We start from the raw sequence: 22,496 nt of genomic DNA, 5'->3' as shown, positions 1-22,496 counted from the left end.
ATATCTCTATCTATACAGAGAGAGAGAGAGAATGAGTGAGAATGAATGATATAGGGCTCCTTTTACAAAGCAGCGCTACCGATTAGCGTCACACGGAATGTGAGAAGCCCATTCAATTCCCATGGGCTTCTTTACATTCAGTGCACGCTGATCATAGTAACATAGTAGATGACGGCAGAAAAAGACCTGCACGGTCCATCCAGTCTGCCCAACAAGACAACTCATGTGTGCTACGTTTTGTGTATACCCTACTTTGATTTGTACCTATGCTCTTCAGGGCACAGACCGTATAAGTCTGCCTAGCACTATGTAACAAAAAATAAAATAAAAAAAAATCCCCGCCTCCCAACCACCAGTAGCACCACTTTGTAAAAGGAGCCCATTGAATTTCATTTCTGAGCTGGTTCAGTTGGCACTTGCTCTGTCCACATCAGACCTGGTGCCAAGGGCATTAGGGAGTCCTTTTAATAAGCTGCAGTAAAAAGTGGCCTTAGCGCATCCTTAAGTGTTTTTTTTTCCCCCCCATACACTAAGGCCACTGTTACCACAGCTGTCAAATGACTAATTTTCTATTTTTAGCATTAATGGCCATGCACTGTTACCATTAGCAAGCAGCCAATTAAAAAAATATATATATATATATATTACTGCGTGAGGATGCGCCCCTATCACCTACAAAATGGATGACGATGAGGGTTCACATGGTAATCCTACACTAATCAGTTAGCACATGTCAATGTGGATGTGTTGTTTCGCACAGGAGTGCCCACTCTGCCCTCCCCCCGACATGCTCCCTTCCCAAAAAAGGTTTAAGATTATTTTTTAGCACCCAGATTAGTGCAGGCGAATTTGGCAGTTACTGCAGGATGTTTGAGCCCATCCTGTGACATGCCATTTTAAGCTACAGTAGTAAAAGGGCCCTTGGGTACCTTAAGTGAACCTTGTAAAATTGGTACATTCCACTTGAGTGCTTGTACTTAAGAGGGTGAGCTGCTGTACATTTTAATCACTGCAACTTGCATGTTTCCTACAAATTGTAAGCTTTGCAAATTGATCTGCCCCAATTTGACTGCTCCTATCGGACTGACTGTTCACTTGTCCTTTAGATTGTAAGCTCTTTGAGCAGGGACTGTCCTTCTATGTTTAATTGTACAGCGCTGCGTAACCCTAGAAGCGCTTAAGAAATGTTAAGTAGTAGTAGTAGTGATCTTAGGATCATATCCCTGTCTTTTTTGGTGATTCCTTCTTTTTCCTCCTCCCCGCTCAACTGGAAGCCACACTGGTATTCTGGCACCATCACCCCCCCCCCCCCCCCCCCCCCCCCCAATTTTGACTTTCCCAGTGCTCCTACACAGGTTATTGCATCAACAGTTCTGAGACCAGGAGTTAGGCACCAGAGCGCCTTCTGGATCATATGCTCTCTAAATCCAAGCACCTGGTGTTGATCTTGTTGACCATGATTCCCTCTCTGGTTCAGTAGCATTCCCAGTTCCAGCTTTCCAGGGGTGCAGAAGACCTGATTCAGGAAATGAACCAGAGGGCTTTCTGGAAGAGTGCAGTATTTGCTACTGATCTATCGGGTCAGCCCCCTTTTTTCCTTTGTGCCAAATGTGAGAATATTAATCTTGCCAAAGGCAAATAAAGTGACTGGTTGAACCTTACCTATTAGCTAAACCATTGTTCCTTGTTGAAAAGGGAGATGTATGAGATCTTTAAGATTAAAAACACATTTGTCCTGTTTTTAAAAACTCTGCAAGAATTCATAACCTGTTTATTTGTTTTTTCTTCCTTGCAGATTCTGTTTTTCTGATGTCGAATACAGTGCCAAATGGTCCAAGGAAACCATGTTCAGCAGCATATTTATCAGTCCTAAGATGATAACTGATCACATGCCAGATGTGGTGTTGAAAGCTTTAAGGAGCTTGTTTCAGGACAAAGAACAATGTATTTCATGTCAAACACCACAAAGCCCTTCTTCAGCTATGAATAATCAGTAGCTGGAATATGTTTTCTGCGGACTGTCATGCATTCAGGAGAGTGGGGATACTTTAGGGTCTTTTGTAAGAAATGCTTAAAACTATAGGCCTCCATTTTGGGGCTGATGTTTATAGTTACTTAAAAGATGCATGAGAGCATTTGCTCTTTCGTAGGCAACTGGAGAGAGCTGGCGCAAACACCAGAGAGTTAAAATTGTGATTGAATCAGTGGTTCCCAGTGGTTGGCTGATGGGAAAGATGCTGTTACATGTTATGAACATTCGTTATTATTATGCATTGGGGGTTTTTGTTTGCAAGCAAAAGCGTACCTTTCTACCTTATATACAATGTGTTTGCAAGCAACAATGGCATCCCCTAGGCAAAAAACTAATAATGACAAAAAAAGACATCAGATCCTAAGGAAACACCTCTTTGTCAAAGGACAAGCCTTTTGTATAATGAGGGAACCATATCAGTCGTATGTCTTCAAAAAAACTCCACAAAACTATTTTACCACTGGCTTAACCATGTGCTCTACAAACGCTTGTAAAGGAGACATAAATAACACAGTTTACAAAGCTTGGAAAGAGTACTTATCTCGGCTGAAGGATTATCCAACTTTATATTATGAATCCAGCCTGCGTATAATGTACTCCTCACTTCCCGACAGGGTCACCCTGTTTCGCTACAGTACAGCTGCTTCAGGGGAATATTTCCATAATTAAAGACAGTCCAAGCTCTTCACGTCTCGCCGTCTCCAATTCACTCTGGTTCAAAAATGGCGGACTAGGATAAAAATGGTTTTTTGTTTGCCCCATCTCTGGACCACATACAAGGATGAGCAACTCTTTCTGTTGAGTGTTCGCCTGGCCAGGGTTATCATCATACAGTAAGAGCTATTTTCCTTGCTGCATGAGGGATCTGAAACAAGACTGTGTACGCCAGGGCTTGAACCAGAAGGCTGGTCAATGAGAGTGTTGTCTTTAAAAAAAACCACACAAAACACAACAGCAAAACAAGAGTTCAATATCCAGTTTGCTTTGATTTAGATATGGAATGTTATATGTTTTGACATTAAGCAATATTCATCTGAAAATGATTTTTTTTTACAACAGAAAAATATATATTTACAACATGTCTAATATATATACACACATGTGCACAGGGCCTTCGTGTTTGGACTATTGCTAGTTTAAATTGTGCAGAAATAAAGGTCAGCATAAATTGATCATCTTATGATTTGGTCTAATAAAGTAGGTTTTAGCCTCCAACAGCTTCAACACTGCCTAGAGGAGAATAAGATATTTTGAGTCATTGTGAGACAAACACAAATGAAATTGTAAGTAATTGGTTTTCTTATCCACTACCAAAATTGTCCTCTGGCTGCAAGTTTTTGCACTCTTCAAACACATTCTTTTATAATGGCTTTCAGAACTTTTATTTTTCACAGCTACTGTCTAAAAATTACTGTTCAGAATACACTTGTGAAGGAACAAGTACAGAAATTTGTAAAACTGTTACAAATAAGAAAGCACAAACTCTTGATTTCAGAAGTCTTCATCTGCATTGACTTACTGTTACAAAAAGAGGCTTCATAAGTACATAAGTAATGCCACACTGGGAAAAGACCAAAGGTCCATCGAGCCCAGCATCCTGTGCACGACAGCGGCCAATCCAGGCCAAGGACACCTGGCGAGCTTCCCAAACGTACAAACATTCTATACATGTTATTCCCGGAATTGTGGATTTTTCCCAAGTCCATTTAGTAGTGGTTTATGGACTTATCCTTTAGGAAACCGTCTAACCCCTTTTTAAACTCTGCTAAGCTAACCACCTTCACCGGCAACAAATTCCAGAGTTTAATTATGTGTTGCGTGAAGAAAACTTTTCTCCGATTTGTTTTAAATTTACTACACTGTAGTTTCATCGCATGCCCTTAGTCCTAGTATTTTTGGAAAACGTGAACAGACGCTTCACATCCCCCTGTTCCACTCCACTCAATATTTTATATACCACTATCCTGTCTCCCCTCAGCCGTCTCTTCTCCAAGCTGAAAAGCCCTAGCCTCCTTAGTCTATCTTCAGAGGGAAGTCGTCCCATCCCCGCTATCATTTTCGTCGCCTTTCGCTGCACCTTTTCCAATTCTACTATATCTTTCTTGAGATGCGGCGACCACAATTGAACACAGTACTTAAGGTGCAGTCGCACCATGGAGCGATACAACGGCATTATAACATCCTCACACCTGTTTTCCAATAATACCCAACATTCCTAGCCGCAGCAGCACACTGAGCAGAAGGTTTCAGTGTATTATCGATGACGACACCCAGATCCCTTTCTTGGTCCGTAACTCCTAACGTGGAACCTTGCATGACGTAGCTATAATTCGGGTTCTTTTTTCCCACATGCATCACCTTGCACTTGCTCACATTAAACGTCATCTGCCATTTAGCCTCCCAGTCTCGTAAGGTCCTTCTGTAATTTTTCACAGTCCTGTCGCGAGTTAACGACTTTGAATAACTTTGTGTCATCAGCAAATTTAATTACCTCGCTAGTTACTCCCATCTCTAAATCATTTATAAATATGTTAAAAAGCAGCGGTCCTAGCACAAACCCCTGAGGAACCCCACTAACTACCCTTCTCCATTGTGAATACTGCCCATTTAACACCACTCTCTGTTTCCTATCCTTCAACCAGTTTTTAATCCACAATAGGACATTTCCTCCAATCCCATGACCCTCCAATTTCCTCTGTAGCCTTTCATGAGGTACCTTGTCCAACACCTTTTGAAAAATCAGATACACAATATCAACCGTTTGTTTACTCCTTCAAAGAATTGAAGTAAATTGGTCAGGCAAGATTTCCCCACACAAAAGCCGTGCTGACTTGGTCTCAGTAATCCATGTCCTCGGATGTGCTCTGTAATTTTGTTTTTCATAATAGCCTCTACCATTTTTCCCGGCACCAACGTCAGAGTATAATTTCCCGGATCGCCCCTGGAACCTTTTTTAAAAATCGGCGTTACATTAGCCACCCTCCAATCTTCCAGTACCACGCTTGATTTTAAGGATAAATTACATATCACTAACAGTAGCTCCGCAAGCTCATTTTCAGTTCTATCAGTACTCTAGGATGAATACCATCCGGTCCAGGAGATTTGCTACTCTTCAATTTGCTGAACTGCCCCATTACGTCCTCCAGGTTTACCGTGAAGTCAGTACGTTTCTCCGACTCGTCCGCTTGAAATACCATTTCCAACACCGGTATCCCACCCAAATCTTCCTTGGTGAAGACCGAAGCAAAGAATTCATTCAATCTCTCCGCTACGTCTTTATCTTCCTTGATCACCCCTTTTACCCCTCGGTCATCCAGTGGCCCACCCGTTTCTTTTGCCGGCTTCCTGCTTTTAATATACCAAAAAAAATTTTTGCTATTTTTTTTTTTTTTTTTGCCTCTAATGCTATCTTTTTTTCGTAATCCCTCTTGGCCTTCTTTATCTGCGCCTTGCATTTGCTTTGACACTGCTTATGCTACTGCTTGTTATTTTCAGACGGTTCCTTCTTCCATTTTCTGAAGGCGTTTCTTTTAGCCCTAATAGCTTCCTTCACCTCACTTTTCAACAACGCCGGCTATCTTTTGGACTTCCATCTTTCTTTTCTAATTTGCGGAATATGTTTAGCCTGGGCCTCCAGGATGGTATTTTTGAACAGCGTCCATGCCTGTTGTACAATTTTTACCCTCTCAGTTGCCCCCCTAAATTTTTTTTTAACCGTTCTTCTCATTTTATCGTAGTCTCCTTTTTTTAAAGTTAAAAGCTAACGTATTTGACTTCCTGTGTATAGATACTTCAAGGTTGATATCAAAACTGATCATATTATGATCACTTATCAAGCAGCCCCAGTACCATAACGTCCCTCACCAGATCATGCGCTCCACTAAGGACCAAGTCTAGAATTTTTCCGTGTCTCATCGGCTCCTGCACCATAAAGCTGTCCTTGATTTCATCAAGAATTGTACCTCTCTAGCATGTCCCGATGTTACATTTGCCCAGTCTATATTTGGATAATTGAAGTCTGCTAACTCCTAACGGCCATATGTCATTTAGATTAATGGTGTCTACCACTTTTGCACTACTGGTGTGGTTTATGCTTTCTTCTTGTAAGGATAATGTCACAATACACCTAGAGCCCACCTGGGGGGGGGTTAACCCTGTGGCCACCTAAGGATCTGTCCTGGTACTACTTAGGTCTGCTACCACCTGTGCCCATGCTGTACACTTGCCTCTGGGTCTTCCACCCTTAAGTTATTTCCCTGGTGGTTTCTAAGGACACTGGGGCCACAATCCCACAGTTGCCAAAAAGTATCCACAGCCCAAAACACAAACCACCAGGATTCTTAGTCAGTCTAGGACAGCAGAGTCAATAAACTAATAAGGTTTATTGTCAGGCAATAGAACGGCAAGAGGAAAAAAATGGTGAAAATATAGCAACACTAACAGGCAAATCAAACAGGTATCACTACTAAAACTAACTAAACATTTTTTGTAGTACCTGGGGCAGTTCAGGAAATATAGCTGCTCACAGGGCCCCAGTGAAAAGATCTTTCTCTCTCCGCTCCCTATCAGAGACTAAAGATTAGCTCACAGCTAAGTAGGGAAAAAACTGTCACTTCTGTAACAGCTTTACAAAAAAAAAAAAATCACCAGCTACTGGCCAAACAAGGGAAATGCATTAATCCCCTATTTTGTTATCGATTATGCTAGGCCTGTAGTATTTGGCTGTTGTCATATATTTCAGTTCTGGGCCACTTCAGGAGATTCACTTTCTTCCAGTGCCACACCATTGTTGCTTTTGCTTTGTACTTAGCACTGGTCTGTTGAAAATAAATGTTCTCCTTAATCGTAGATCTGTGGTCCACTACCAGTGTCTTTCCTCCAGGAGCTGCTTTTATTGTATTACTATCCTTTTCCATGATATTCACAAGCATCCCTATAACACAATGCTTTTACCACTATGCTTTATTGTAGACATGGTGCATCTGTTTATATACATTATACAGCTGCACTATCTGAACAGGCCTGTAACTACAGTATAGTGAACCTTTCCCAAGGTTAATGCTTAGGTCTAATTGTGGTACTGCACTAGAGTAAAGAATAAATCTATGAGCTGGAGCACTTGAGGGCCATAACATTTCAAGATTGCTGCCAGGAATTTGCATGAGATTGATGTGCATATATACATGCACATCAATCTCATGCATATTCATTGTGGCAATTTTGAAAACCTGACTGCGCTGTGGCCTGTTAGGATCACAGTTGCCCACCCCTGGCTTTGAGAGAAGCTTTCAAAGGTTTACTAGACCAGAGCGTCCTGCCCTGTGCAGACTGGAAATGGTTCTACTGCTGCTGCCCTCACCCTAAATATCATGCCACTCTTCCTCAGCAAGGAAATTGTGAAGAATACTCATTTGCTCTTCCACTTGGACTAGGCCACTAATCCCAAAGGTTTTCCTCCCCTTGTGCTAGGTGCTACTTCACATAGGTAGGTGATGGTGGTAAAGTACTAATCACCTCTGTACTTTACCTCTTTTTGCATTAAAGCACATTAATAACAACTCTGTTATCAGCTGTGTGACTTTCCAACAACAATGCTGCATCAGCCACCTTGGTCCTGGCATGTGTTTTGAAAAGCATTGTAGGTAGTGTGGCTATCACACTGTATTCAGACTATGCACTTTTATAGAATATATTTGACATATTCAGGTGGGAATGTTTTGTGCAACTATATATGTTATTAAACTTGAGCAGTGTTTGAGAATGTCAGTTGAGTTTATTAGTCCAGTGTCCTCTATTTCCAGCAGTGGCCAATCCAGGTCACAAGTACCAGGCAAGAGCCCAAATGAGTAAAAAAACAAACAAACAGATTTTATGCTGCTTATTGTAGGGAACACTTCCTTTTTAGTGTTACAAAGCAGCAACTTTGAGCACTGTTTGTCATAACTTTGTTATAAGTAGGGCTTGTTAGGTTTTACCCAATAAACATGTCCAACAACCCCCCCCCCCCCCCCCCCCCCAATGTGCCCTAGTACTCTCTTACCCTAGCTTCTCTTGTTCCTGCACTGAGTCTTTGTGCCAAATGCACATGTTGGACCAGCATTTGTAGCTGTAGTGTGAAAACACTGATAACCATTTTTTTTGTACCTTTAAAAAAAAAAAAAAAATCCATACTTATTAGCTGGAAGATAAACAGTGAGGAATAGAAGCCCTGTAAGGACTTCAAGAGGCCCAGCGACTACATTTATAGATGCTGCTGTTGATTCCAGTAATAAATGAAGCTAACTGCATATTAAAAATTATGGATGTATGATGTTTGAAATGGTATTGGTGCATGAGCATGTGATGATTCTATTTTACCATTGGATGTGACTGTTTCAGGGCTGTAGTAATCCTGAAAATATTATTAAATGTATGAATGCTTTTTTTTTTTTTTCCTGTGTTTAAGATTCAAGATTTGTGAGTTTATAACACATGAGTTTGCTCTGTGGGTTTTGAGGGTGTGGTATTGATTCCAGCACCAGCATCTAGCCCCATGACAGAGGCTTGATGTGGTGCAGCAGCAACTGGATGTAGAATTATAGTGGAATACTTCCCGAACTTGGAAGCAAAACTTACTGTGACTTGATGAGTCTTTCACCTAACAAATGTAGGACTTGACAGGAAACTAATCTACCATGTGAACAATTCACTACACCAGCCAACAGATCTTGTCATAAAGAGCACTAGTTTAAAACAAACAGATGTCCCAAAATGTATGCACGCCACATCCTTCTTGGCAAATAAAAGGTGCAACAATAAAACCTTCTCGGAGAACACTTTGAGAGCAGTTGCCCAAGTCGAATGGGAATGCACCAGTCAACTTAAAAAGAAATGTGGCAAGTACAAAATCTCTTGCGTTGAAAGGCTAAAAATTGTCCAGGTGCTAGCACTGATCAATGTTTCAGCCTGAAATAATAGGAGTATATGCTGGTTTGCCATTTTGGAAGTACTTTCACTGTTCCTTGAGCATACACAGGGCATGATGGAGGTGGCTGCCTATCACTGTGACGAGTAAAATCCTAGGGCAGTGGTTCCCATACCTGGTCCTTGACTGGAGTCACCCCAGTCAGGTTTTCAGGATATCCACTATGAATATTCAGAGGAGTGAGCACTCCTGCCAAATCTCTCGCATGAATATTCATTGTGGATATTCTGAAAACCTAACTGGCTGGGGAGCTTCAAATTGTTTGCCGATTCTGAAAGGACAGCTGGTGTGACTACAAACCAAAGAACAGTGGTAACAGCCCAGTTTATAGCTTCACCCTTCATGCCATCTATTTTAATTTTACAAGAATTGTGTTGCAGAACTATAAGACTTGGACTCCTCCACAGTTCCCAGATCCTCCTTGAAAAGCCTTTTGCTTTTGAAGGAAGAAGATTAATTTTGGTAGAGAGATGCAGTCCTCTTTTCTATGCTATAAAAGGGGAATGGCTGAAGCTATTATTGGCCCACCTTCTGCAGTAGTGACAAGTAATCATAGCTCATACGGTACATCCCAAAACTTGAGTCTGCCGAGTCCTTACCCCAACAGTCTTAGGCCAGGCCCTCCTAGATCCAACATACTCAAGCATTAGAACACTAGGCTGCAAGCTGTCACTCAGTCGTTAAAGGTGAAATGGTCTGCTTCCAGAAGGATTCCAGCTAAGACGACTACTATCCACTGGGACAGAGGCCCCTTTCTCCTGGACTAGTGGCCTCTATGAAAACCATTGGAACTTAGTGATCCTCCTCAGGCAGATTAGCAATTCCCCACTTAGTTACCAAAAATGGAGTGTAGGCCTGTTAGTGAAGAAGCTTACTTCACTTAAAGCAATCTGAATAGCTTGATGATAAAAAAAAAAAAAAAAAGGGGGAAGGTGGTATAGGCTCTCATATAATCCCTCATTTGGGGGGGGGGGGGGGGGGGGGATCACTCTCAAACACCTTGAGTGTATAACCAAAGGAAGCTCTACTCTCCTAAGAGCAAGACTAGTGAAGGACCAGTCGCTATGGACAGTGAATGCACACACTCCTCCAGTAGGGACACAACTCTAGGCCCTAGAGATTGTGTGGACTGAAAATCTTGACTGAAGACCATCCAGTGGAGCTCAGACCCTCCATCTGCTAATCCACTATCTATCTAGAGCTGGAAGTACTATTACATTATGAGCTCCCTCAGAACATTAAAATAAAAAAAGACATGAGAAAGTTCTCTGAAACTCAGAATTAAATCCATATGCAGAGACCCAGCCACAATACTCAAGGTGCAGACGCACCATGGAGCGATATAAAGGCAGTATAGTATTTTCTGTCTTATTCATCATCCCTTTCCTAATAATTCCTAGCATCCTGTTTGCTTTTTTGGCCGCCGCTGCACACTGAGTAGAAGATTTCAGTGTATTATCTACTGCAACACCCAGATCTTTTTCTTGAGCGCTGACCCCCATGGTGTACCCTAGCATCAGGTAACTATGATTCAGATTATTCTTTCCAATGTGCATCACCTTGCATTTGTCCACATTAAATTTCATCTGCCATTTGGACGCCCAGTCTTCCAATTTCCTAAGATCTTCCTGCAATATTTCAGAGACTGCACATGTTTTAACAACCTTGAATAGATTTGTATCATCTTCAAATTTGATCACCTCACTCATCATTCTGATTTCCATATCATTTATAAATATGTTAAATAGTACCAGGCCCATTAGAGATTCCTGCGGCACTCCACCCTCCTCTATTGAGAGGACCATTTACCCTACCTTCTGTTTTCTGTCCAATAACCAATTCCTAATCCACCGTGCCTCTTATCCCATGGCGCTTTAATTTTCTTAGAGTCTCTTATGAGGAACTTTATCAAAAGCTCTCTGAAAATCAAAATATTCTACATCAACCAGCTTGCCTTTATCCGCATGTTTATTCACACCTTCAAAGAAATGAAACAAATTGGTGAGGTAAGACTTCCCTCCGCTGAACCCATGCTGACTTTGTCTCATTAAACCATGTTTGTCTACTTATTCTGTAATTTTATTCTTTATAATAGTTTAAATGTTAGAAACTCTGGCTGAAAGAAAAAGAAAAAAAAACTAATAAGCTGCACGGGGGAGGGGGTTTGCTTCTGCCAAATTATCTGGCACATGGGCGACGTTGATCCAGTGCTTTGGCCTTTGCACTCTGGAGGAAGTGCTGCTGCTGGCCTGAATACTTGGCCTCTAATTTAAGCCACGTTTCCTCTGGTTAGTCCCTCTTTGCAATATGAGCACTAGTTTATTATTATTTATTTGGATTTTGGGGGGGGGGGGGGGGGGGGGGGGGTCTCTCACATTTTCATCTGAGCATCCTTAAGAATTCTGTGAACAGGCATTGTCACAGCTTTAGTTGCCTTAAGATGACTATTAAAGAGGGTTTTGTGGTTCTGAAGGACAGCATGAGCAAATCTTTGGTGTTTCTAAGTCTGGTCCATCAATGGCTGCATAGGAAACATCTGTCTTGAGGGGTCTAGGAGCTGCACTGGATACTGGGGATGGATCTGTCAACCCCCCACCCCCACATACCAGCTAGACTACCTGAGAACAAAATAAATTTTACAGAAAACTTGAAATCAACTGAAAATGCTACTTAGGACAACTAAGAAAAAAAAATCCATGAAGAAGATCCACATGATAATGACAAGTACAACGAGCATTGTGAGAAGACAGTAACAGTGAGGTCTTCTTGTACAACAGGAACGCGCAGGAAATTTCACATATGCATAATCTGGTATTTCAAAAGCTTCTAGAGTTATCTAAAAATGGGAGAAACCTCTCTGCATGGGCTCCATCAGATGTCAACCCCATCTCTGAGGACTTGCTGTCCTTATTTTCTGAAAATATAACCAACCCCTCAGGTCATGTATGTCCTTTCAGTGAGACTACATAATGTTGCTCTAGTGTGTGATAAGGGTTCTGCGGCAGAGACAAAAAAACAACGTAGCCAGTACCTTGAGCTAATTGTCAAAGAGACATGCCTGCATGGTCTGGAAAGCCGATGCATGGGAGCATACTGTTGCAACAGGAAACAGACTGCAGCACCTGATGTCACACTACAGGACAGACACCACTGTGACCCGGAAAAGATACCAAATCCTGGCTAACAGACTCGTGGCCTTAGGTAAGGGGGGGACACACACACATCCAACCCCACTGCAGATTTACTGACACAAAAGCAGCAAGGGACACTGTACAAGCTCCCTCTGAAAAACTGGGAATACAGCTTTTCTACCTGTTTGTCAAAATCTGTTATGTGTCCCTCTTTTCAGAATAAAAAAAGGCATGTGGCACATAACATACACTACTGTGTGTGTTCAATCACATAAAGCAAGTACACGATTCTGGATACTACGAGTCCTCCTTTGCTTTTTCTATCACACACTTCCAAAATTCAGTAACCAATCAAAACAAAATAACATTCAGAGGAGACTGCTGCTGTGCTGATACTTAGAGAAAACATTGTTAGGCTGTATAGAGAGAGGTGTGACCAGCAGAAGAAAAGAGGTTTTAATACCCCTGTATAAGACGTTGGTGAGGCCCCACCTGCAGTATTGTGTTCAGTTTTGGAGGCCGTATCTTGTGAAGGATGTAAAAAAAAATGGAAGCGGTACAAAGAAAAGCTACGAGAATGGTATGGGATTTGCGTTACAAGACATATGAGGAGAGACTTGTTGACCTGAACATGTATACCCTGGAGGAAAGGAGAAACAGGGGTGATATGATACAGATGTTCAAATACTTGAAAGGTATTAATCCGCAAATGAACCTTTTCCGGAGATGGGAAGGCGGTAGAACGAGAGGACATGAAATGAGATTGAAGGGGAGCAGTCTCAAGAAAAATGTCAGGAAGTATTTTTTCACGGAGAGAGTGGTGGATGCTTGGAATGCCCTCCCGTGGGAGGTAGTGGAGAGGAAAACGGTAACGGAATTCAAACGTGCGTGGGATAAACATAAAGGAATCCTGCTCAGAAGGGATCCCCAGAAGCTTAGCCGGTGGTGGGAGGCAGGGCTGGTGGTTGGGAGGTGGGGATAGTGCTGGGCAGACTTATACGGTCTGAGCCAGAGCCGGTGGTGGGAGGCGGGGCTGGTGCTGGGCAGACTTATACGGTCTGAGCCAGAGCCGGTGGTGGGAGGCGGGGCTGGTGCTGGGCAGACTTATACGGTCTGTGTCCTGAAAAAGACAGGTACAAATCAAGTTAAGGTATACAAAAAAATGGCACATGTGAGTTTATCTTGTTGGGCAGAGTGGGTGGACCATGCAGGTCTTTTTCTGCCGTCATCTACTATGTTACCTAGAGAAAACATGTTCCAGTGTTACCCCATTCTACCCCCCCCCCCCCAAAACAAACAAACAAACAAGTAGTGAGCTTAGGTTGGGGGGGAGGGGAGGGAAGGAGACAGACCTCTCAGGGCTTTTAAGTGTAAGGCTCACACCCCTTTTACAAGTGTCTTGTATGTATTTTTGTTTGTAGCCACAAATTTGTTTTCAAATTATTTGAAATGAAACATTTGCACAAGGTAGAGTCAGACATTTACTAAAAATTCAGGCATTAGCAGTAAATGATTCAAGGGTTTATTAATTCAAACATGCACGTAAAACACTAACTGCATTAGCAAAAAATCAATGTAAAAACACTGTTCACAATATTGCAACTTTTGCAAAAGTTCTTTAATTTTGTTCTAGTGGTTGAAAGGCTGTAGTTTGACATTTTTCTTTCTTGCCAGTGTTTACGCTGTACAGGACATTGTTATCACAAGCACTAATTTACAGAACCTCACAGATCCAAGATAACAGTACTAATAAAACAAGAATGAAGATGTATATATGTAGGTGACGTAAAAGACAATGTTAATATTAGTAAAAAGTTACAGTGTTGGTATACCTGGCAAAAAACAGCGATGGTTCAGAAGGTTCATAGTTTAAAAGAATGACGAAAGTAGAAAAATTATTACGTCTGTAAAGCTAAGTCACATGATTTTTACACCTAGTGTTAAACTACTAAAGAAAGCTCCTTATTCCAGACTTACTTGACCAAAGGTAACATGAGAACAGGAATATGCTTCAGCTTTCTACTCTACAAAAATGCAAGATGCTAATATAACAGAATGATCTTAAAATACAAGTTCTATGCTCAATAAGAAAAAAAGTTCTAAGAAAAGCATTTGTTTAGTTTAACATTTGTGGGAATGACCAGTTTGAAACCATATCAAATGAATGCCCAAAGAAAACCTTTGAATCAAATACTTAGAAAACCAACCCATCTACTCCATGTGTGACACAATTTCCTTTCATTATCTGTTGTAGAATCCTATGTCCATTTTTGCCTTGAGATTCTCATTTTCAGAATGTTAAAATACTGTCACTCATCACATGCAAAGTCCAAGTGTGTTTTTTACATCCATCTCAAAATCTTAACTCTTCAGAGAACATCCTTTAATTTTATATACAACGGGCCAATTCAGACATCCCAAATTTCCCCCATCGAGTTGATACATTTGCTTACAGCTCAGTCAGACAATCGCACTAGCTTGATCTACACTATAGCCTCCAAGTAACCTTCTCTGTGGAAAAGGGGCTTCACAAATCTGTCCTGATGACCTAGTTTTTCTGCTAGCCACAATGAGCGCACACAAAATAAGATTTGCATTGCAGATAGCCAGGCTGATGGATTACCAGAACAGGCTTAGGATACCCTATGCTAGAATGTCTTTTGAAGAAAGGGGGGGGGGGGGGGGGGGGAGTGCTATATCAGCTCGTGCTAAATCCAGCATTCAGTGAACTAAAATTTTAGGCAAATATAGATCTCTTAAAAATTACTTCACTTTACTCTAGAATACAATGCTGTGAAGATGGGTTAGAATGTTTAATGAATGCATCAAACCACAATATACCATTTCATTGTGGACACAGGCAAAAAAAAAAAAAAAACAGTTACTTTTATGTATATATCCAAGTATCAGAACTTAAACAGCCATTACAGACAAAATGTCAATTGTTCTTTTAGCGCTTTAGTGTTTGTAGCACAGCAATGCTTTTAAGTTCAGTTTATATTTTGGCAACATTTTTGATTAGTCTGAGCAAGAAATGAAACTTTTATTTAAAAATAAGGCCTTTAAAGTTGGATTATCTTATTGATGATTTAATTCTAGTAGCCTGAAGTATTTGTCATATACTTAAACAAGACCATGTTTTACATAGGTTCAAAAATGATTTTTAGAGAAAAAAAACTAATAATAACCAAAAAAGGGGGGAGGGAATTGGCATTTTCAGTCTGAACTCTTCCAATGTTCTGAGCAAAGCTTACAAGGTTCAGAGTGGATTGGGGCGAGGTCAATGTTCACAGCAGCCTGCATTTTCTCTTCTTCTTCTTGATGGGAGGTGGACAGAGAACTGCTCTAATGGCCTCATCAAACACGGTCTTGAGACCTCGCTGTGTAAGTGCCGAGCATTCCAGGTATTTCACTGCACCTACAGAAAACCAAAGCACAGATCTTAAATTGCTATTCCAGCTGTTAATACAGTGTATGCATCACATACCACCAACGGAGGTACAGTAGCCCTCTATGCACTCCAGAATGAGAGGAAAGGGTGCAAAGCAGAGCTTTCATCACCGTCAAGAACAGCGCAAGAAATTTAATGTTTGTATTTTGTCAATCCTGATTGCTGGCCTGCTCAAGGTGCATTAGAAAAAAATTAAACACATCCTATATAATAGTGCAAATACAGTGAATTATAAAACAAAGCCTAAAATAAATACAGTTCACATCTCCTCCCCCAAGTCAACAAGACACAATATTACTGTCAAAATACCAAAACACTCATTTCTTAATTTGTATATGTAGGCCCTTAGTGCAATTGTTAATCTCCATATGGTGGACCTGAGATGAATTATTTGCTTGTTATGTAATGGTTCTAATTTTGGGACTTATTCCTTTCTTTACTTATGTATTATGTGCATTGTGAATTCTTAATAAAATACCAGAACACGCTATTACTATCTACCAACATCTACTTTAAAAAAAAAATGGTTCCAGGTGCATCAACTGGCCTCTTGGGAGGCTAGAGAGATTAGACACTCACAAAGAAAGAGAACTACTTTTTTGGCCATTTGGGGTCCCTATTTAAACATCCTAAATCCCAGAGGTCGGAGCTTGCTTCTAAACGCAAGGTGAACTTCCTATGGTGATTTGGTACCGTTCCTTCAGGGGGGGAATGAGGGGGGGGGGAGGGGGGAGAATGAGGGACGGGGAGGGGAGTTCAGAGAGGGGGAGGGAGGGGGGTAGTTAAAGGGTGGGTTAGGGGCTGAGAGAGGGGAGAGGGCTTTTATCTCAGGGTTCTTCTAAGTTGGTTATATTGGGAATATGTTCTTTAATTGATTATAATTTATGAGGGGCGATACTCTGCGAGCCCATCCCTGTAAGGATAGTATCATAAATGGAGATCATTGTGTATGATGCAGGAGTATTTCAGTTGTGGGTAAGATACTGGGGATGTATTTAGATCTCTGTTGAACGGCTGCTCAGTCATTAAAATGGGGGTTATTAACAATACTAATAATATTATCTTGTTGGAATATAAAGTTCAAACACTGAAGGTTGATAAATAAGTCGTTGTATAATTGTATCAAGACTCGATGTACGCTATATGAAGAGCCCTGTATGACAATGTTTATTTTGTTGTATTTTCAATAAAAATCGTTTAAACATAAAAAAAAAATGGTTTTCAGATTGTCACACAATTCACATATAATCAGCTGCAGCCAATTCCTTTATATGGAGAGGCAAAGCATTCCAAAAAACTGAAAAAATGTAGTCACTCAACCTCACGTTTCGGTTGAGCGGGCTGCAACTACGGCATCTGGGCCAGCTCCTCCCTGATAATGGAAGGAAGACATCAGCAAAGGCGGTGCTCTGGCCTAAGCAACTCGTGCAAAAAGAAAGGTAAAATTAGTTCTTACCTGATAATTTTCTTTCCATTAGTCCCTACAGATCAATCCACAGACTTGTGGGGTTATGTCCCTCAACCAGCAGATGGAGATAGAGAGAACTCCGAGATAGCTATATGTGGACCTGTGCAGCCAGCTCAATCTCAGTATGATTGATACCAAAGCAGTAAAAGGAATCCCTTAGTTAAGCAAGAACACACTCTCCTGCCCCTCCTGGATGAATCAACTCAATCGGGAAACCACAAAGTAACGGTGAATAAAAGATTTCTTCTTCCACTCCCGTTCTTAATTGTTAACTTCTTCTTAACTGTCCCCTAGACTAAGAGAAAAGCCTGAACACAAGAAATAACACCCATAACCAGAAAACAACAGACAACAACCACTTACAGGGCGGGCTTCTGGATTGATCTGTAGGGACTAATGGAAAGAAAATGATCAGGTAAGAACTAATTTTACCTTCCATTGCGTCCCCAGATCAATCCAGAGACTTGTGGGATGTACCAAAGCAGTCCTCAAGTATGGAGGGTCCCACGTACCCCCGAGGCCAAAACTGACACCCCGAAAGCTGCATCCTGATGCGCCGCCACATCCAAGTGGTAATGCTTAACAAAAGGTATGCACCAATGCCCAGGCAGCTGCCCTGCAAATATCCTCCAACGGTACCATCAGAGCCTCCGCAAATGACGCCGCCTGAACCCTAGTAGAGTGCGCTCACATGCGAATAGGAGGAACCTTTCCCATGGCCAAGTACGCTGAACTAATCGCCTCTCGGAACCAACGGGCCACCGTGGTCTTAGAAGCCATAGCCCCCTTACTGCGTCCCGCAAACAGCACAAACAAATGATCCGAACGATGGAAGGAATTCGTGACCCCCAAATACTGTAGAAGAATACGTCTCATGTCCAAACAACACAAGGCCTGGAACTCACTGGGGTACGCCTCTCGCCGAAACACTGACAACATCACTGACTGACCCAGGTGAAAACGGGTTACCACTTTCAGTAGGAAGGAAGGAACTGTCCGGATGCACACCCCCGCCTCCGAAAAACAGAGAAAGGGATCCCTGCACGACAATGCCTGGAGCTCCGACACTCATCGAGCTGAGGCCATAGCTACCAAAAATACCGCCTTCAACGTCAGGTCCTTCAAGGACACCTGACTCAGAGGCTCAAAAGGAGGTTGCTGCAACGCCCGGAGAACCAGGTTCAGATTCCATTCCCGAAGCACCGGGAAACAAACTAAAGGCAGTGATGTCAGACGGCCAGCTCCTTCCTCAGTTAGTATGTCATTCGTAAGCATTTGCCAAGGCCAAAAATACGAAACCATCCTCACTATGAAAAACAGAGAACCAAATAAGAACTTCGAAATAACTGCAACTTGATCCAGAAATCGGAATCCTTTCCGTGTTCCCATATCTGTCTGAACTCTGCAAGAGAGAACCCAGAAGGAAAAAATAGCCACACTGCACAGAAAATGAAAAAAAAACTGTCGGCTGAACTAGGGAGAGACCATGGATTCATCTGCTGCGTTAAAGGAAAGAAAATTATCAGGTAAGACATAATTTTACCTTCCTTGTCACTTGCAGCAGATGAATCCAGGAACTAGTGGGATGTACCAAAGCATTCCTTAAGTAGGGTGGGAAACCAACGCTCCCCACGCCAACACTCCCGCCCCAAAACTCGCATCCTTCTGAGCAGATACGTCTAGCCTGTAATGCTTCGCAAAAGTATGACGGGACGCCCAAGTAGCCACCCGACAAATCTGTTCCAGAGATAAGGCCAACTCCTCCGCCCAAGAAGCCACCTGTGCCCGAGTAGAATGCACCTTCAGGGCCACTGGAGACACCTGCCCTTGTAGCCGATATGCCGTTCCAATGGCTTCCCTAATCCAGTGAGCAATGGAAGCCTTAAAAGCCGCCTCACCTCTTTTTGATCCCAACAAGAGCACAAAGAGATGATCCGAGCATCGAAACTCGTTAGAGATCTGCAAGTACCGAAATAAGGCTCTCCAATCGTCCAGGAAATGTAGCGAGGCAAACTCCCCCGGATAATCCTCTCTTCGAAAAGATGGAAGATAAACCGCCTGATTGACATGGAAAGCCAAAACCACTTTAGGGAGAAATGACGGCACCATACGAATCGAAAACCCCTGCTTCAAAAAACTGCAAAAAAGGATCTCTGGAAGACAAAGCCTGAATTTCAGAAATCCTCCTAGCCGAAGCAATGGCCACCAAAAACACTGTTAAGTGTTAGATCCTTCTCAGAAACCTTATTCAACGGCTCAAACGGTGGGGCCTGGAGGGCTCACAGTACCACATTCAAATGCCACGCCGGGCACGGCTGCCACAGAGGAGGCCGAAGCCGAACAGCCCCACGTAGGAAACGGACCACAGCAGAGTGAGTTGCTAAAGAGGAACCGTCCAGTTTACACCTAAAACAAGCTAGCACGGCCACCTGCACTCAAAGGGAATTATATGCCAATCCCTTTTGAAGACCATCCTGAAGGAACTCCAGAATAACCAGAAAGTCCGCCCGAAAAGGCGATTCAGCATGCAAAGCACACCAAGCCGAGAAAGCTTTCCACACTCGCGCGTACGCTGCTGAAGTAGACTGCTTCCGTGCCCCGAAAAGAGTGGCAATGACTGGTCCTGAAAATCTCTTCTTCCTCAGCTGCCACCTCTCAATAGCCAGGCCGTAAGACCAAAGCGGGAGGGATTTTCCATCTGAACTGGCCCTTGATGCAGCAGTTCGGGAGTCACCGGAAGTTGCAATGGTGGCTCCGAGAGTGCTCGAACAAGATCCGCATATCAAGGCCGTCGGGGGGAGTCTGGGGCCACTAGAACGACCGGCCCCTGATGCTGCCCTATGCACCAAAGAACTCTCCCTATTAGAGGCAACAGAGGAAAAACATATAGTAGCTGTTGTTCCGGCCATGGCTGGAGAAGAGCGTCCAATCCTGGCTGCAGTTTGCGGCTGAAGAACTGGGGAACTTTGGCATTGCAAGCCATGGCCATGAGATCCATTACTGGTCTTCCCCAACGTTGACTGATTAGCTGAAAAACCGAGTCCGACAGCATCCATTCTGCTGCGTTCAAAAGAGTCCTGCTGAGAAAATCTGCTTGAACATTGTCACCTACAATGTGCGCTGCCAACAGACTCTGAACATGCGCTTCCGCCCATACTAGAAGACGAGACGCTTCCACTGCCAAGGGAAGACTGAGTGCCCCCCCTGCCGAATTGTAGGCCACTATCGTGGTGTTGTCAGAGAATACACGAACCGCCTGCCCCTGCAGAAGGTCCTGAAAACTCCGCAGCGCATTCACGACTGCTCGCAACTCCAGACGATTTATCGGCCAAGTCGCTTCAAGAGGGGTCCACGATCCCTGGGCTACTCGATGAAGACAATGGGCTCCCCAGCCCGCAAGGCTGCCATCCGTCACGACTACCACTCAATTGGGAGACGCCAAAGAAGCACCCTTCTGCAAATTGGCTAACCGGAGCCACCACACGAGACTGTCCCTGGCCCGGCTTGACCAAGGAAGGTGTCGTTGATAATCCAGCGACGTCGGCAACCATCTGCTCAAAAGGAAATTCTGAAGAGGCCGCATGTGAGCCCTTGCCCATGGAATGACCTCCAAGGTCGCCGTCATGGAACCGAGGAGCTGAACATAGTCCCACACTCGGGGAGCGTGACAACTCAATAAGGTCCGTACTCGAGAAAGCAATTTGATCCTTCACCCCTCGGGGAGAAACACCTTCCCCCGCTTCGTATCGAATTCCACTCCAAGATACTCCAGACACTGAGTAGGAACCAGATGACTCTTGTCCATATTGCCCACCCAACCTAAGGATTGCAACACCGCAATCACTCGGTCAGTGACCACTCGACTCTCCTCTGCTGTTGTCACCCGAATCAGCCAGTCGTCAAGATATGGATGCACTCGCATCCCCTCCCTTCCGCAGGAATGCCGCCACCACCACCATGACCTTGGAAAAAGTTTGTGGGGCAGTGGCTATTCTGAAAGGAAGGGCCCGAAACTGGAAGTGCTGACCCAGCACTGCAAATCTGAGAAATCTCTGATGGGGCGGCCAAATGAGAACGTGCAGGTAAGCTTCCCTCAAATCGAGAGCCGTCAAAAACTTGCCTGGTTGAACAGCAGCAATAACTGCCCTTAATGTCTCCATGCGGAAGTGACGAACCCCGTCGAAAACTGGTTTACTTTTCTGAGATCGAGAATAGGCCAAAAAGACCCTCCCTTCTTTGGCACCACAAAGAAGATGGAGCACCGACCTGTGCACCTTTCGAGAGGAGGAACAGGAACCGCTGTCCTCTTGGCCTGCAATACACAGCGGGACTCCAGAAAAAAAATCTGTGACGGGAAAGAAGAATTCTAGTTTGTAACCTTCTCGCACCACATCGAGGACCCACTGGTCCGAAGTAATTCTGGCCCACTCTGGAAGAAACCGAGAAAGCCGACCACCGATCTGCTCTTCTCCGAGTGGACATGCGCCCCATCATTGGGAGGCCCGAGAAGGAGCCTCCTGAAGAGAGGGGGGTCCAGCTGGATGCTTCTCGTTGCGAAAGGAAGAATGCTGCCCTAAACGAGGATGCTGAAAGGCTGCGTTGGACCGCCCCGGGCGGTACCGGCGCGTCTCTCTGAAACGTGACCTCAAGGCTCCTTTCTAGGTCTTCCCCAAAAAGCAATTTCCCTCAGAAAGGCAATTTAATGAGCCGTTGCTTAGAGGCCATATCTGCGGCCCAATGACGGAGCCACAGAACACGCCTAGGCTTTTTAAGGGAAGAGAAATCCTCTGGGGAAAAACCCCAAATCTCTTGGTTACCCCCCCAGACCCCCTGAGAGAATCAAAGGCCGAAGCTGCCGCAGCCGCGTGATGGGGGGGCAAGGCCCTTTTCAACAAAAATGCCCGATGAGTAGCAAAATAAACTCTGGCGAAAATCCCTCCCCCACAATGGAGGAGGTCGCAGCCATGGCACCTGCTCCACCGCCCACAGTGCCTGACGCCCCCCCCCCCCCCACTCCCCTACCAGCGGAGAAGAAGCTTTGCCCAAAACCGCTATCGGAGCCGGCTCCGCGACTGTTCGCAAAATGGCGCAAGAACCGCCAGGCTCCGGGCGGGAAAGCACACTCTCGGGGGGGGGGGGGGGGCAGCACCGCTCCATCGAGTCCCGCAAGATCAGCGCACCCCGCACTGCAAAAGCCCACCGCCGAACGCCATTTCCCGCATCGGGAACAGCATGTTACCGCCTCTGCTGCCATTGCCTACCACCGAACAGGAACCCAGCAGGACTTACCGTGGACTGGGAAAGCGCGGGAACTGACAGCTGAACCGAAGAAAAAAACACTCCGACTCCACTTCGAGGCAGGCTCAGACAAGCAGGCAACAGAAAACAGGACTCTGACAGCAGCAACACAAACCTGCTCTCAGCAAAAACACACTTCCCTGTGCTTCTGT

General features: G+C 43.8%; 2 protein-coding genes across 3 annotated transcripts in view; one reads left to right on the top strand and one right to left on the bottom strand.

Moving 5' to 3' along the window:
• DAGLB (diacylglycerol lipase beta) overlaps nt 1-3,205 on the top strand; it is a 65,868-nt gene extending 62,663 nt beyond the window's left edge. For both annotated transcript variants that reach the window (XM_030211688.1, XM_030211687.1), the window contains one exon: nt 1,796-3,205. In XM_030211688.1, the coding sequence (XP_030067548.1) occupies nt 1,796-1,997 (202 nt within the window). In that variant the 3' untranslated portion in view covers nt 1,998-3,205. The remainder of the gene's footprint in view (nt 1-1,795) is intronic.
• A 10,427-nt stretch (nt 3,206-13,632) lies between these two features.
• The window catches only part of RAC1 (Rac family small GTPase 1), a 38,314-nt gene continuing 29,450 nt past the window's right edge, over nt 13,633-22,496 (bottom strand). The window contains exon 6 of the mRNA XM_030211689.1: nt 13,633-15,545. Coding sequence (XP_030067549.1) covers nt 15,415-15,545 — 131 coding nt within the window. The 3' untranslated portion in view covers nt 13,633-15,414. The remainder of the gene's footprint in view (nt 15,546-22,496) is intronic.

This window comes from Microcaecilia unicolor, chromosome 8 (genome assembly GCF_901765095.1).
Source record: "Microcaecilia unicolor chromosome 8, aMicUni1.1, whole genome shotgun sequence".
NCBI classification, from domain to species: Eukaryota; Metazoa; Chordata; class Amphibia; order Gymnophiona; family Siphonopidae; genus Microcaecilia; species Microcaecilia unicolor.
Note: the sequence above shows the minus strand (reverse complement) of the source record. Positions and strands in the feature narration are given on the sequence as shown.